The 15,622-nt window shown below is 43.4% G+C and overlaps 1 protein-coding gene across 1 annotated transcript in view; it reads left to right on the top strand.

The window, feature by feature from the left end:
• DNAH14 (dynein axonemal heavy chain 14) overlaps positions 1-15,622 on the top strand; it is a 476,940-nt gene that overhangs the window by 12,593 nt on the left and 448,725 nt on the right. The window contains exons 4-7 of the mRNA XM_084624945.1: positions 6,168-6,405; positions 7,713-7,958; positions 9,672-9,864; positions 15,295-15,429. Of these exons, the coding sequence (XP_084481071.1) occupies positions 6,168-6,405; positions 7,713-7,958; positions 9,672-9,864; positions 15,295-15,429 (812 nt within the window). The remainder of the gene's footprint in view (positions 1-6,167; positions 6,406-7,712; positions 7,959-9,671; positions 9,865-15,294; positions 15,430-15,622) is intronic.

Here is a 15,622-nt window from a genome sequence, read left to right as displayed (position 1 = left end):
AATACCCACCATCTTAGCGCTGTTAGGAGCTGCAGCGTAAGGGGACCAGGGCTCAAAACCAGAAGCAGTTCTCACCCCAATCCATGACCTCTCAAACTGCCTCCTTAAGCACTTTTGACAGGCTGGTCAACGGCCCGAACAATTATACCTTGCAACATCAGCTGCCATCTACATCTGCCTGTCACACCCCTTCAGAAATTGCCTGGCCCTTTTTCACAGCAGTTGGGAGAATATCAACTTTGACAGATGGGTCATGGAGATTATTTCGAAGGGTTACACCATTCAATTCATGTCCCTCTCCCATTCCAACCCTCCTTCCTTGTCCCCCTTCAGGGACACTTCTCACGAGAACCTACTTCATCAAGAAATACATAATTTGTTATGCCTAGGGGCCACAGAACCAGTCTCGGTGCAACTCAGGAGCAAGGGGTTTTACTCCCATTATTTCCTGATCTGCAAGGCGAAGGGAGGTTGGAGGCCCATTCTAGTTCTAAGGGCATTAAAGAAATGCAGGAAGGCGCAGATGTTCAAGATGGTCATGCTAGCAGGCATTATTCCAGCTCTAGAGCAAGGAGATTGATTTCCAGCTCTCCACCTACAAGATGTCTACTTCCATATCTCAATACAGCCATCGTACAGGAGATTCTTATAGTACCGACTGCTCCACCTAGGGTATTCTCCAAGGTTCTCTCCATTGTAACAGTGCACTAGCCCCCGTACAGTTAATAGAATTTATCAGCACCAACCTCGATGCAGTACAAGCAAGAACATTCCTCCTGCTACACGGACTCGTCATCCTGGAATGGATGCCTCACTAACAGGCTTGGGAGTTCACTACACAACCACAAGGTTCAGGGCAAATGACCTTCTACAGAAGCGACCCTCCATATCACTCTTTTGGAACTAAGGGCTGTCAGGAATGCCTGTGTACACTTTCTGCCTTTCGTTGAGAAAACCCACACGAAGGTCATGATGGACTTAATATGCCCTGTATGTTTTACATAAATTGCCAAGGTGGTGCCAGATTTCCTTCCCTCTGCACAGAAGCACTCAGACTTTGGAATTTGTGCATCCATCACAATGTGCTCATCTCAGCAGTGTATTTACTAGAGATACAGAATGTGACAGCTGACAGTCTCAGTTGGAATTTTTCTCACGACCACAATTGGGAACTGAACTCCGAGATGCTTTGAGATATATTTGTCCTTTGGGGAACCCTGACCACAGATCTCTTCGCTACTTACCGGAACAAGAAATGTCCTCATTGCTGGCCTAGGGAAAAATTCACTGGGAGACGCCCTCCTCCTCCCATGGGATGGGGACCTTTTGTCTGCTTTTTCAGAGTTTCCTCTTCTATCCAAGGTCCTGTTGAAAAGTCAATGAGACAAAGAGTTATGATTGCCCCTCCGGGCTAAGACATGTCTGGTTCCCTTACCTGACAGATGACAATATGCCCTCCGATTCATTTTTGGCCCATTTCTCACCTGCTCTCTCAAAACAATGGGTTCACCCGACCTGCGGGTCCTCTGCCTCCAGGGTTGGCTCCTTCTTAGTTCCAAGGCTTAGAGGCAGAATGCTCTGATGAGCTGAAAGATGTGTTGCTACACAGCCAAAAGTTGACTACTCAACCTACCTACAAAATTGAAACCATTCCAAGTTTGTTGTCATTCTAAACACACAGACCCAACCTCGTCTTCCCTTCCTCTGATTTTACACTACATTTTAGACCTCGAGGTCAAAAATCTCTCAGCTCCCTTTAGGTACATCTCGCGGTGAAAACAGCTTTTCACCAACATGTAGACAGATACTCAATGTTTGCTCACCCACTGAAGCGTAGATTCCTTAAGGGCATTGGGAATCTCTACCTGCATGTGAGACCACCCACTCCAGCCTGGGATCTTAACCTAGTTCTCAGGACTTTGACTAGACCTCCCTTTGAGTCCATGGCAACTTGCTCTCTCTTTCATCTATCCCCGAAGACAGCATGTCTAATTGCCATTACCTCAGGTAGACACATAGGAGAAATAGCGGCCCTGATGGCATGCTCACCATTTACAGTCTTTTTTTAAAGACCAAGTAACTCTAAGGCCATATCCTAAGTTTCTCCCTACTTTCTCTGCACTTTGCATGTGAATCAACAGATCCGTCTCCTTGTTTTTTTTCCCCCCTAAAACCACATTGTGACAACAGGGAGATGATTCTCCATATGCTAGATGTTAGAAGAACACTAGCATTCTACTTGGACAGGAGTAAGGACTTCAGGAAATCCCTACGCTCTTCCAAAGGCTCTGTGATATTGGCTCAAAGTACTACTCAAATGGGTCTCTGGTTGCATTAATCACTTTTATTAAGGGTGCAACCTGCGGCCTCCATCCAGAGTCCATACGAACACCATAAGGTCAGTTTCTACTTCAGTCACATTCCTTAAAGATATTCCTATCTCAGTAATCTGTAGAGCAGTGATTTGAGCCTCTGCCCACATAGAATCATAAAATCATAGAATATCAGGGTTGGAAGGGACCCCAGAAGGTCATCTAGTCCAACCCCCTGCTCGAAGCAGGACCAATTCCCAGTTAAATCATCCCAGCCAGGGCTTTGTCAAGCCTGACCTTAAAAACCTCTAAGGAAGGAGATTCTACCACCTCCCTAGGTAACGCATTCCAGTGTTTCACCACCCTCTTAGTGAAAAAGTTTTTCCTAATATCCAATCTAAACCTCCCCCACTGCAACTTGAGACCATTACTCCTCATTCTGTCATCTGCTACCATTGAGAACAGTCTAGAGCCATCCTCTTTGGAACCCCCTTTCAGGTAGTTGAAAGCAGCTATCAAATCCCCCCTCATTCTTCTCTTCTGCAGGCTAAACAATCCCAGCTCCCTCAGCCTCTCCTCGTAACTCATGTGTTCCAGTCCCCTAATCATTTTTGTTGCCCTCCGCTGGACATTTTCCAATTTTTCCACATCCTTCTTGAAGTGTGGGGCCCAAAACTGGACACAGTACTCCAGATGAGGCCTCACCAATGTTGAATAGAGGGGAACGATCACGTCCCTCGATCTGCTCGCTATGCCCCTACTTATACATCCCAAAATGCCATTGGCCTTCTTGGCAACAAGGGCACACTGCTGACTCATATCCAGCTTCTCATCCACTGTCACCCCTAGGTCCTTTTCCGCAGAACTGCTGCCTAGCCATTCGGTCCCTAGTCTGTAGCTGTGCATTGGGTTCTTCCGTCCTAAGTGCAGGACTCTGCACTTATCCTTATTGAACCTCATCAGATTTCTTTTGGCCCAATCCTCCAATTTGTCTAGGTCCTTCTGTATCCTATCCCTCCCCTCCAGCGTATCTACCACTCCTCCCAGTTTAGTATCATCTGCAAATTTGCTGAGAGTGCAATCCACACCATCCTCCAGATCATTTATGAAGATATTGAACAAAACCGGCCCCAGGACCGACCCTTGGGGCACTCCACTTGATACCGGCTGCCAACTAGACATGGAGCCATTGATCACTACCCGTTGAGCCCGACAATCTAGCCAGCTTTCTACCCACCTTATAGTGCATTCATCCAGCCCATACTTCCTTAACTTGTTGACAAGAATACTGTGGGAGACCGTGTCAAAAGCTTTGCTAAAGTCAAGAAACAATACATCCACTGCTTTCCCTTCATCCACAGAACCAGTAATCTCATCATAAAAGGCGATTAGATTAGTCAGGCATGACCTTCCCTTGGTGAATCCATGCTGGCTGTTCCTGATCACTTTCCTCTCATGCAAGTGCTTCAGGATTGATTCTTTGAGGACCTGCTCCATGATTTTTCCAGGGACTGAGGTGAGGTTGACTGGCCTGTAGTTCCCAGGATCCTCCTCCTTCCCTTTTTTAAAGATTGGCACTACATTAGCCTTTTTCCAGTCATCCGGGTCTTCCCCGGTTCGCCACGAGTTTTCAAAGATAATGGCCAATGGCTCTGCAATCACAGCCGCCAATTCCTTCAGCACTCTCGGATGCAACTCGTCCGGCCCCATGGACTTGTGCACGTCCAGCTTTTCTAAATAGTCCCTAACCACCTCTATCTCCACAGAGGGCTGGCCATCTATTCCCCATGTTGTGATGCCCAGCGCAGCAGTCTGGGAGCTGACCTTGTTCGTGAAGACAGAGGCAAAAAAAGCATTGAGTACATTAGCTTTTTCCACATCCTCTGTCACTAGGTTGCCTCCCTCATTCAGTAAGGGGCCCACACATTCCTTGGCTTTCTTCTTGTTGCCAACATACCTGAAGAAACCCTTCTTGTTACTCTTGACATCTCTGGCTAGCTGCAGCTCCAGGTGCGATTTGGCCCTCCTGATATCATTCCTACATGCCCGAGCAATATTTTTATACTCTTCCCTGGTCATATGTCCAACCTTCCACTTCTTGTAAGCTTCTTTTTTATGTTTAAGATCCGCTAGGATTTCACCATTAAGCCAAGCTGGTCGCCTGCCATGTTTACTATTCTTTCAACTCATCGGGATGGTTTGTCCCTGTAACCTCAACAGGGATTCCTTGAAATACAGCCAGCTCTCTCTCACACTTTCGCAGAACATTATGCTATCACTGGAGATTCGGCCTCCGATGCCACCTTCAACTCCACAGTACTCTCCGTAGTAACAGACTCCACTCCGAAGTCCCAGCCTCCGGTGGTGGATATTTCTTCGGAGTCAACTACAACGAAGCCCCCATAGGGACGCTACTCGAAGAAGAGGATGTTACTCATCTTGTGCAGTAATGATGGTTCTTTGAGATGTGTCTCCCTGTGGGTGCTCCACAACCCACCCTCCTCCCCTCTACTTTGGAGTTCTCCATAGGGCTCTGCAGTAGAGAAGGAGCTTGGGGAGGAGGGGGTTCTCCCACACAGTGCTAGATAGCCTCAAGGCAGACCACGAGGGAGGGGAGAGCACATGTGCGGGCTCAAGACACTGCTACCAAAAATCTCTGATTAAAGGTGCAGGGGTGCACATACACTTATATTGGAGCACCTGTAGGGGGACACATCTCAAAGAACCATTTTTATTGTGCAAGGGGAGTAACTTCCTCTTTCTTGCCTTTGCCAGCATTTTATCCAATAAGAATTCTCACCTGGGTTGGTTATATTCCTTACCGCTGGTTTTTCCCATCTCCGATACAATATTTATTCTTAAACTCCAAGCTTTCTCACTGTTACCAGAGCGCTTTTGTTGTGGTCTGGTGAGGGGATATTCTGTTCTGGGGTGGCTGCGTTTGTGTCACATTATTCTGATATCAGGGTCCCCTCTTTGGGCAGCTTTTCATTGCTGTAGAATTCCACTCTTGCAACCCCACATTGACTGACTGACTGTCTCAGTGGATGAACCAGGAACATTTTCACTTCTGTGAATTATGGAATGAGAGGCAACTGCCATCTTTTCTTGAATGTACTCATTCCATTGAGCAACTAATTCCTTGCCCTCCTGCTTAAGGGCAGTGTTTGCAATATGCCCTTCCAACAAGGTGGTTTGTTCAAGGCATCAGCATTACTATGCTTATTCCCAGGCCTGTATGTAACTGTGAAATCAGAGCATTACAGTTTTTCCAGCTACGTGGCAAGTTATCCCTCAAGATTGCTGAATCTAAAGAACCACTGCAGGGAAGTATGGTCTGTCCAGATCATAAACTTCCTCCCATACAAATAGTGATGAGAATGTTCTGTAGATCTAACCATGGTTAGAAGCTCCTTTCAGGAGGTGCAGTAATTTGTCAGGAGATCTAAGGGTATGTCTGTACTACAAATGCTATAGTGGCACAGATGTAGAGATGCTGTTGTAGTGTAGACACTACAGCAATGGAAGAAGAATTCTTTTGTCGACCTAGCAGTGTCTATGTTGGGGATTAGGTTGTCTTAAATGTGTGTCTTGGGAGTGAATTTTTCACACCCCTGAGTGATGCAGCTAGATCGACCTAAGTTATAGGTGTAGACCAGGCCTCATTGTTTTTTTCCAAATTGCATATTCCCTTCATAGAGAATTACCTTTTTCACTTCATGCTAGGAGGAGTTGTGCCTTAGCTATAAATGTGAACCATTGCATAAATGTTTTCTCCTAGTCAATTATTCTTTTCTCTTATTTGATTGGATGTTCAAATTATTCATACAAAATAATTTTCTTGTTCAATTCTAGACTCTCAAGAAAACAGAGAGAGAGTCCTGAAATGGCTCAGTGTGAGACGATGATATCCTTAGAGCTAAAGAGTGACACTGGAAAGAAACTTCCCATGATTCCTGTTCATGAAGAAGTCCACCATGTTATTGGCACATCAGCGTCTTCTACCATAGATAGTGAAGGAAAGTATAATGATCATAAACTTAAAATGGCAGAAAAAGAAAGCAAGAGAAAATCAAATCTGTTTTTTGTATTGGTATAGATGTACTTAGGATAATTCTTATGATGATAAGAAAAAATTGCCTTCTGTGCATTCGTGACAAGAAGGGCACAAATCATGAATACTCCTATTTCAATTACAATCTTATTTTAATTCACTGTGCTCTTAAATATAAACTATTTCTGTCTGTGCGTTTAGTGTTTGGCTAATACATTGATTATAAATCACTTGTCCTCTGTAAAAAAAAAATAGTGTAGTATTAATGTTTGTTCATTCTGCCTCTGCACAGGATTTTATAATAGAATTGGATTAAGTTTTGCTTGCTTACTAGGAGTGTGATACATCTTGGAATCATTAACAAATGGTGCTCTTTCTTTGAGTGCTTGTGCATGTGTATTCCACTTTAGGGGTGTGTGCACCCAGTGTACTCAAGCCAGAGAATTCTGTGGAGCATGTGTCCTGTACCTCCTGGCGAGTGTTTGAAGGTTGGAGCAGCTCCAGCCCCTATTTGGTTCCTTCTCACTGTCTGAGACTATAAGCTAGAGCTCCCCTTGTTCTGTCTTGGTCTCTTTCCTTTGTCTCAAAAGTTTTTTTTCCTTTGTAAATAGGTAGTAGTATCATTTTTAGCATTTTGAGGAAGTAAGTAATAGAGCAGGCAATGAGACCATTCTCTGATTCAGGACTGCCTGATATAGTAAGATCTCAAACCAATATTCCTAAAAGTGCCTTCTTTAAGTGCCTTCTTCATTCAAGCTCTCAAAAACATGAGAAAGTGGGATCCATCTGTCATGAGAAGATGGAAGCTCTCCCCTTCTCTGTGCTCTTCTCACAAAGAACCAACATCTGAAACTCACCCTAAACCAAAAAAAGAGCTCTTTGAGTCTTAAAAGGATTTTGACCACAGACATTCCTCTAAAAACCTTCCCCAGGCTCTAATCCATACCAAGGTTGGAGCGATGTCTTTGGCCTGACACTCCCCAGTACCATCTCAGCTCTGGCACTGGCCACCAGGCCTCAGTTGAGTCTGGCACTGTCTGGCCTCTCACAGACTTATGATCCAGCAACTCTGTGGCTCCTGGATTATTGGCACTGACTACACCTGAGGCTTATGCTGCAGCTGGAGAGGTATGCCTATCAGTACCACAGACTGCTGTGATTCAACCACACTGAATATAATAGTGACATTATCTGTACTGAAGTCAGCACCAGCATCGGTACTGGTTTCACCCTCTGTATTGGCACTGACTCTACTCTCGGCACGACTGTTGACTCACTTAGTGACTGACACCACTGCAGCTTTTGGTCTTGGTACTGTTTCAAACACCTGATTGGTGCACCTCTAGTGGTTGATATTGAAGCAGATACAACCATCGGTACTGAAGTTGCACCATGCACAGTTCTTGGTGTACATCGCCATAGCATTGACATTTGGTTCTGTGGTGACTTTGAAGCAGCCCCCTATGCTGTTGTCAGCTAAGCCTCATTTGTTTAAGCTGCAAGCAGAGCAGCATGGTACATTATCAACCCATCGTGGCATGGCTCCTCCAGTGACATGGGACTATATTGTATGTCCTCTGAATCAGATTACGGTAGAGCAGTGGTTCCCAAACGTCTTCATGCTGCAACCCCCTTTGGTGTCACCTCTGTTATGCAAAAAGAAAAGGAATAGTTGTGACACCTTAGAGACTAACCAATTTATTTGAGCATAAGCTTTCGTGAGCTACAGCTGAAGGGATGAAGTGAGCTGTAGCTCACGAAAGCTTATGCTCAAATAAATTGGTTAGTCTCTAAGGTGCCACAAGTACTCCTTTTCTTTTTGCAAATACAGACTAACATGGCTATTACTCTGAAACCTCTGTTATGGTGACCTCTAAGGGTCTGAGCTGAGGGGTGTCATGCTGGAAAACCAGGTGCTAGTTCTTGCCAAGGTTTTAGGCCTCAGACAGACACTGACAAATTCATTGCTGGCAGCCAGTCTGTTTTACCTGTGTGTTAATGTTGTTAAGATGGGTATTGAACATAAAACAATATGTTTAGTGTTTATGAAATGCGTGTAAGTTGCTGCATGCATTAATCTCACTTGTAATATCTTTATCACATGCTGTAAAGCAAAAACTTAAATATTACCTTTATAAGTGTAAAAATGTTTGCCTTGAAACTGTCAACCTGTCAGAAGGGATTCTCTCTTGCCCATCAGGTAGGACTACCAAAACTCAATGGGCTATTGTGGGACATCATAATACAAAGACTTTGCTAATTGCCCCTGCACAGGTTATGTGCAGAAGGGCTCATCCCATTAGCTTGTATTCTGGAAGAAGGAAATAAAGATAGTGAACAACATTTTTCATCTCTTTTGGTGTTTGGACTCTGACAGGGCTAGAGCTATGAATCAGAATCAGAGATTCCCCAGGGTCAAACTGGGATAGCCCTAAAAGACATTAAGCGCTCACAGATTACTACAACCCTCACCTTTTGTACCCATAGATTGTAACTCATTTGTGTATATATGTTTGCCTGCTTTAACCTGTAAATAACTTTTTCATTTCTTTTTCCTAGTTAATAAATCCTTAGCTTGGTATAGGATTAGAAACCAGCATTGTCTCTAGTGTGAGATCAAAGGTACCAATTGACCTGGGGTAGGTTACTGGTCTCTTGGGCCTGGAAGCAACCTGAATCTTTTATGATCTCTGGTATATAGCAATCAATTATCACTAAGACCAACTTGCCTGGGTAGCAAAACAGACTGGAATGCCCAAGAGAACGGTCTGTGACTTCATGGTAAAACTGTTAGTGCTTCAGGAGTTCATATTTGTTACTGTGTTGTTGAAATCTAATTATAGAACATACAACCAGTTTGGGATGTCTGCCCTGCTTTTTGACAGTCTGCCTTGAGATTGGAACTCATGGTCATGAACCACTGCGGACAGCATGGGGGGGGAGGTGCTTGAAAAATTAGAAGCACGAAAAACTGTTTTTGATCATTCTGCTACTCCAAACATGTCATTTTGATCCTAAATTTATATTAAAAGTTATCAAGTCTCAGAATACAGCCAAGCAAGAGCCAACTGTGCATGTCCAGTATTGCAGTAATGTGGACAGGAGAAGGTGTTGGAATGGGGAGTGAAGGGAGCTACTGAGACTTGGGTGTGTGTGTGTGCCCTGTGCACCACTACCCTCTGCTCAGGGGTTCTGTCCCCCTGCCCCCAGCAGTTGGTACATGTGCTCTGAGTCCTGTCCTTCCCCTGTGCTCAGTGTCTTCCCCCAGGTGTTTTCTGCGTACTCCCCAGCAGCTGGCCTGATCTCATGCACCACAGCGGCCGCTTCATCGTCTCCTCTGGTCCCGTTCTTGCATACCAGTCTGTGAGATTGTGGGAGCGACAACGTTGGGGCAGAGGGGTGGAAACATGTCTCGCAACCCACAATTTGGGAAATACTGCAATAGAGGACCATTACCTAGCAGATCGAGGCCATCTCAGCACTTGTCTTATTTCTCAGGTAAACACATGAGATCTTGTTCTAGTAGGGTTTATCAACATTGGCCTTGTGGGAGATCTCCTTTGAGTTTCTTACTGGCCACCCATGCTATGCACACACTGGCCTTGTTGGGCTCCCTGGGGAAGCTCTTGGTCCTTGAGTACGGTTTTGCTTATCCATTCCAGACATGGATTTCCTTCACTTTGGCCGACTTTGCAGGCTTTTCAGCCATCTCAGATACTGTTCTTCTTTTGTACCTTGCCAGGACCTATTGAGGAAAAAAGAGTAGGAGTTATAGGCACAGATGGACTCCTGATCCATCTAGGTGCCCTGTGGGTACTAAGCAACAGTTTCGATGGTTTGATTGAGGATGCCAGACCAGTTTTCATGATTCCAGTCTCTCTTCTTTCTTTGTTAACAGTCTATCCCATTTCTTCAGTGCTTGGTCCCAAATTACTTTGGACCAATGGGTCTTATGCATAGTGGAAGTTGGATGCATTCTTTGGTTTGTTTCTTCACCCTCCTTCCCATTCTCCTTCCCCATCCCTTTCAGGGACCATTCTCACAAGGAGCTTTTCCTACAGGAGGTTCAATTTCTCATCCAGGTGGGAGTCATAGACGAGATTCCTCAGTGTCAAAGAGGAATGGGATTCTATTTTTTTAATCCCAAAAGCACAGGGGGTTTCAGGCCAATTTTAGATCTGCATCAACTCAACCAATATCTAAAAAAAGAGAGTTTTGCAGGATCATGTTGGCTTTGATTATCCCCTCCCTGGAGACTGGTATGCCACCCTCAACTTAAATCACCACATGGAAATAGGTATCCTTATCAAGGCCACAGAAAATATTTCAGATTCCTGTCATCTCATTACCTGTTTGCAGTGCTGCCCTTCAACCAATCAATAGTGCTTTGGATTTTTATAAAATCCAATGTATGATGTATGAATATATGATGATGGTAGCTGCCTTCCTGAGAAGGTTAGGAATCCAAGTTTATCTCTGCCTGGATGACTGACTTGTGTGAAGCCATTCCAGGATTCAGTTATTGTCCAGTGTAACTCTCATCCAATCAACTTTCAAGGCACTGGGTCTGTTGATCAATTCAGAAAACGTCTATCCTCTCGCCAGTTAAGAGGATAGAAGTTATAGGGGCAGTGTTGGACTCTACCCCAGCTGGAGCTTTCCTTCCAGAGTCAAGGTTTCAGACTATTCGATCCATTGTTTTAGATCTCAAGACTTACCCAATCACAGCTGCATGGAATTTAGAGGCTTCTGGGACACATGGCCTCTTGAACATATGCAGTCCAGTATGTCACATTGCATCTCAGGATTCTACAAGATTGACTGGCTTCAGTATTTTTTCTGAGCCATTCCCATTGGAAAACATGTATTTTTCACATTTTAGACACTTTAGGCTGGTAGACAAACCTTGTCAATACTTGTGTAGGAGTTCGTTTAGTCCCTCCTCAATCATTGCGAATTATAGTAGAGGATGCATCTGCCCCAGTTTGGGGGGGGGGCGTTGCTCATCTGGGTTCTCTTCAGTCTCGGGTTATGGTATGCAAAGGACCTAATTCTTTACATAAATGTCAGGGAGTTGATAGCTATCCAGCTGGAATGCCAGGTTTTCCTACCCCGTGTCCAGAGAAAAAGTCTGCTCACTCTCACAGACAACATAGCAGCAGTGTTCTGTCTCGACAAGGAAGGGCACATTCATCCCTGCTCTGCCAAGTGGCAACTTATCTATGGGATTTTTGCATTGCCAAATTGATCTGTATCAAAGCTGCTTACTTTGCAGGAGTGCAGAATGAACTGGAAGATCACGTAGATAGACAGGTCATTTGCGAGTCGCCACGAGTGGTCCTTTCATCCCGATGTAGCCAGATCCATTTTCCAGATCTGGGGAACTCCCCAGGTAGATCTGTTTGTAATGAGATACAACAGGAATGCTAGCAGTTTTATTTCTTACAGGGTCACAGTCTGGGTTCCCTAACGGATGCTTTCCTATTGCTTAGGATATGTACACTAGTACATGTGCAATCACTCAAAGAAGAAAAAATGATTACTAACCATGTGTCCATTCCATGACTTGTCTTCCTAGCCTTCTGCATTGGAGGCTTTCTAGCAGGGAGGAACTGTGGGGGTTGGGAGGCCGCCGCTCAATGCTTCACACCTTACATGCAGTGGTGCGCTGCAGCAGAGGATGCTTGAGCTGCCCCAGTGGATACCTCTGAGGGAAAATCTTCTGATTACTGTGCTTGGGGCATGCATGCACCAAGAATGAAATGGCCATGTGCAACACATCTCGAAGAAAGCAGATATGAAACAGGTTAATGACTCTTTTTTCTATTCCAAAGTAGGTAACAGCTCAGGTTCCTTCACAGATTCATTCCTCCTTCTCTAAGGTTCCAGTCTGACCTATGCTTTTCCTCCCATAACACTCATTTCCAGGGTTATACTCCAGCTGAAGTAAGATGATTCTGATAGCCTCAGCTTGGCTAAGACAGCACTTGTTCTCAGACGTACACAGACTCTCAGTTCAGTTACCTCTAACGCTTCCTTCAGACAGGGACATATACTGTATTTTCTCTCCTTTCCAAGTCCTAAAGCTTGACTGTTGAATGGCTGGACTGTACTGCAAAGGACTGGGGTGGTGTGTGGGTGTTTTTTAAAGCTGTCCAGAAGATTCTTTTGAACAGCAGGAAACTATTTAGGAATACTTACCTGTGTAAATGGAAACATTTCTTGTGTTGATCAGAGGTTCATAGCTTCCTCCCCTCATCAGAAAAGATATAGGATATTTTATCTGCTTTGTTGCAGGGAATTGGAACTGTCCATTAACTCTCTAAAAGTACATTTAGCTACTATCTCTGCTCTACATCCTCCTGTCCCATGATGACTAGTGTTCTCTAACCCTATAGTAGATTCTGCTATCCCTTTTAAAAACATAACCATCTCCTCATCAAACAGACAGTTCCTCCTTGGGACCTGAATCTGGTATTATTAGCTCTAATGGGACCTCCATTTGAGGTTCTTTGGCCCACCTTCAGCAAAAATTTTCTTTCTTCTGTTTATTACTTCTGCAAGGAGAGTCAGTGAACTGCAGGCTCTGCTGGTGAGGCCCCTGTACACTATATATTTTTTAAAGACAAAGTGTTTGTGAGGTTCCATCCAAAATGTATTCCAAAGGTGGTGTCTAGTGTCCACATTAACCAGATTGTCGGTTTATCCACCTTTCCCCCTAAGCCGCATACATGTAAGGATAAGAAAAGGCTTCATATGCAGGATGTCTTTCATGCCCACTTGTATATAGACAGAACAAAATCCTTTTAGATCATCTCCATGTCTATTTATATTCTGTGCAGACAGTATGAAAGGACAGGAGGCTTCAGCTCAAAGATGGTCTCATTGGATAACCTCATGTATAACCACAAATTGTGAGATAGCAAACACACTCCCTCCTTCAAAAGTGTCAGCTTATTCCACAAGGGTACCAGCAACTTTCCTTACCTTCTTGAGAGATTTGCCTGCAGAAGACATCCATAGAGCAGTGACCTGCTCATCAGTGCATACTTTCTCCAAGCACTGTGCTATTAGCATAGCCTCCAGAGCTGACTCAAACTTTGGGAAAGCAATCCTATAGTCTTTCTTCAGATAGAATCCCAACCCCACCACCATTCCGTATTGCTTGGGAATCACTGAGGTGGCATAGACTTTTGCAGGCACTCAGATTAAAAAAATGCTTACTTACCCATGTAGTAGCTGTTTTTTAAGATGCATGCACATGTTTGTTTCACGATCCATTCTCCTTCTCCTTCTCCGCTTCAGAGTCTATTCTATCATGATTCAGTTGTGAAGGAGCTGAAGGAGGGTTGGGATGGCTCCACCCTTTATAGACTGGCCTGGGGCACTAAGACATGCAGGGTGCATGTTCCAACTGGACAGGTCTGGCTACACAGAACTCTCCGGGTCAAGGTGCACTAGGTATGCACACAGCTGAATGGAATAGACATGTGCAACACAACTCAAAGAAAATTTTTTATGATACAGGTAACTTCCCCCCTGCCCCCTTTATTTGATGAAAACACACCAAGAGAGAGGATTCCCATTTTTTTTTTTTACAGTTCAAAGCATCAGCTACAAAATATATTTATCCAGGTGATAAATCTACCTCCACATATCAGAATTACATGCAGGTCTAATTCTAATCTATGTAAAACCTTCTCTAAGTTGGTGTATTCAAGGTGAGAAGATATTTTATGGTGATCTTGAATTTAGGTTTCTTCCTGAGAGGAGGGGGATGATAAAAATACAGTTTATAACAGTCTTCCCAAAGTCTGAAAAATACCACCTTCCTCCCTTCAAATGTATTTTAAATAAATACAAAATAAAATCATCTCTGGAAAGAATAAAAGCTTCATTAAAATGTATAGAAGAGTTCTGAAAAGAAGTCAATGGCACCTCCTGGTCGTCTTGGCTTTCGGTAACTTGTGGTGCTCCCAAGATGTTAAGGTTGATCCTGCATCATTGAAATCAGTGGAAGTTTTGCAGTTAACTTCGGTGGGTGAAAATCAGGCACTTAAGTCCTAAGCCAAAACTCATTTGGAGGCGCGGGGGAGGGGAAGAACATTCTCAGGGACTTCAATTAGCTTTGGACCAGTCCTTAAATGAGGCTGAAAGGAAGGGCTGATGAACCAAGGGACTATAGCAGATATTTTTTTAAGCGAAATTGAGGGTGCTAAGTGACTTGCAGAATTGGGCCCATGGTGATGGCATGCCATGATTCAATGATTGAACAAAGCACTGAAGCACATGTTTTATTTTAAATGTGCTTAAGTCTGATTGATTAAACATGTTTAAGGTCTTTGCTTATTAGGGATACACTTAAGCATATGCTTCAGTGCTTTGCTGAACTGGGCCCCTAAAGAAGTAAGGACTGGGTTCTTTTTCTCTCTAAAAATGAAAAGGTTAATCTTTAATCTATTAAATTAATCCTTAACTTAATATATTAGTCACAGCTCTCATTGACTGCAAGTAGAATCAAACCCGAAGGAAGGTTAAATGCAAGAGCAAAATACAAAAACACTTCTATTTTTTTCAAAAATGTTGAAGGTAAAATACATGTTCAAACTGTACACTTTAATACTGATTGTTCCATTGTAACAGCAAAAGAAGTTTAATGTGGATTTCCAGTGCATTCATTGTGATGAAGAAGAGGAGTACTTATAGTTCTTTAAAAAAACTTTTTACTGTGAATATGTTAGATTTTACATAGTGATATTTTAAAAATACATTTAAATTAGAATGTTATTTAAAAAAATATAAATTGCATAAACATAAATGAGAATATATATTAACTGTACAATTGTAACTTTTATTCAGAAAACAAGTGAGGCCTCATGATCTACTGTCAGCAGCATAATACTTATATATTTAAACTGTTTGTTACAGACGATGATAAAGAAACTGAAATTCAAACAGTTGTTTCAGAACCAAGTTGCCACACGAAGATCTGTAAACAACAGAAAGCTGGAACATCACATAACAAACCTATTAGGGAAAAGGTTTACTCTTATGATAGAACAGGTATGTAAATCTTAGTATCCCAGACAAATTATTTTCTCAGTTATGCCATTGAAAAAAATGGAGTTACTCCAGATGCAAACTGATGTAACCCAGAAATATTTGTCGCAATGTCTTTTTGGGGACAGCTATCTACTTTTTGGATAAAAATTCTGTGGGACAGTTCTAGTTAAGATGGCACTTTAATTCTGAAAGA

This window comes from Lepidochelys olivacea, assembly GCF_965140295.1.
Source record: "Lepidochelys olivacea isolate rLepOli2 genome assembly, chromosome: 3".
Classification (NCBI taxonomy): Eukaryota; Metazoa; Chordata; order Testudines; family Cheloniidae; genus Lepidochelys; species Lepidochelys olivacea.
This window is presented reverse-complemented; position numbering and strand designations above follow the sequence as displayed.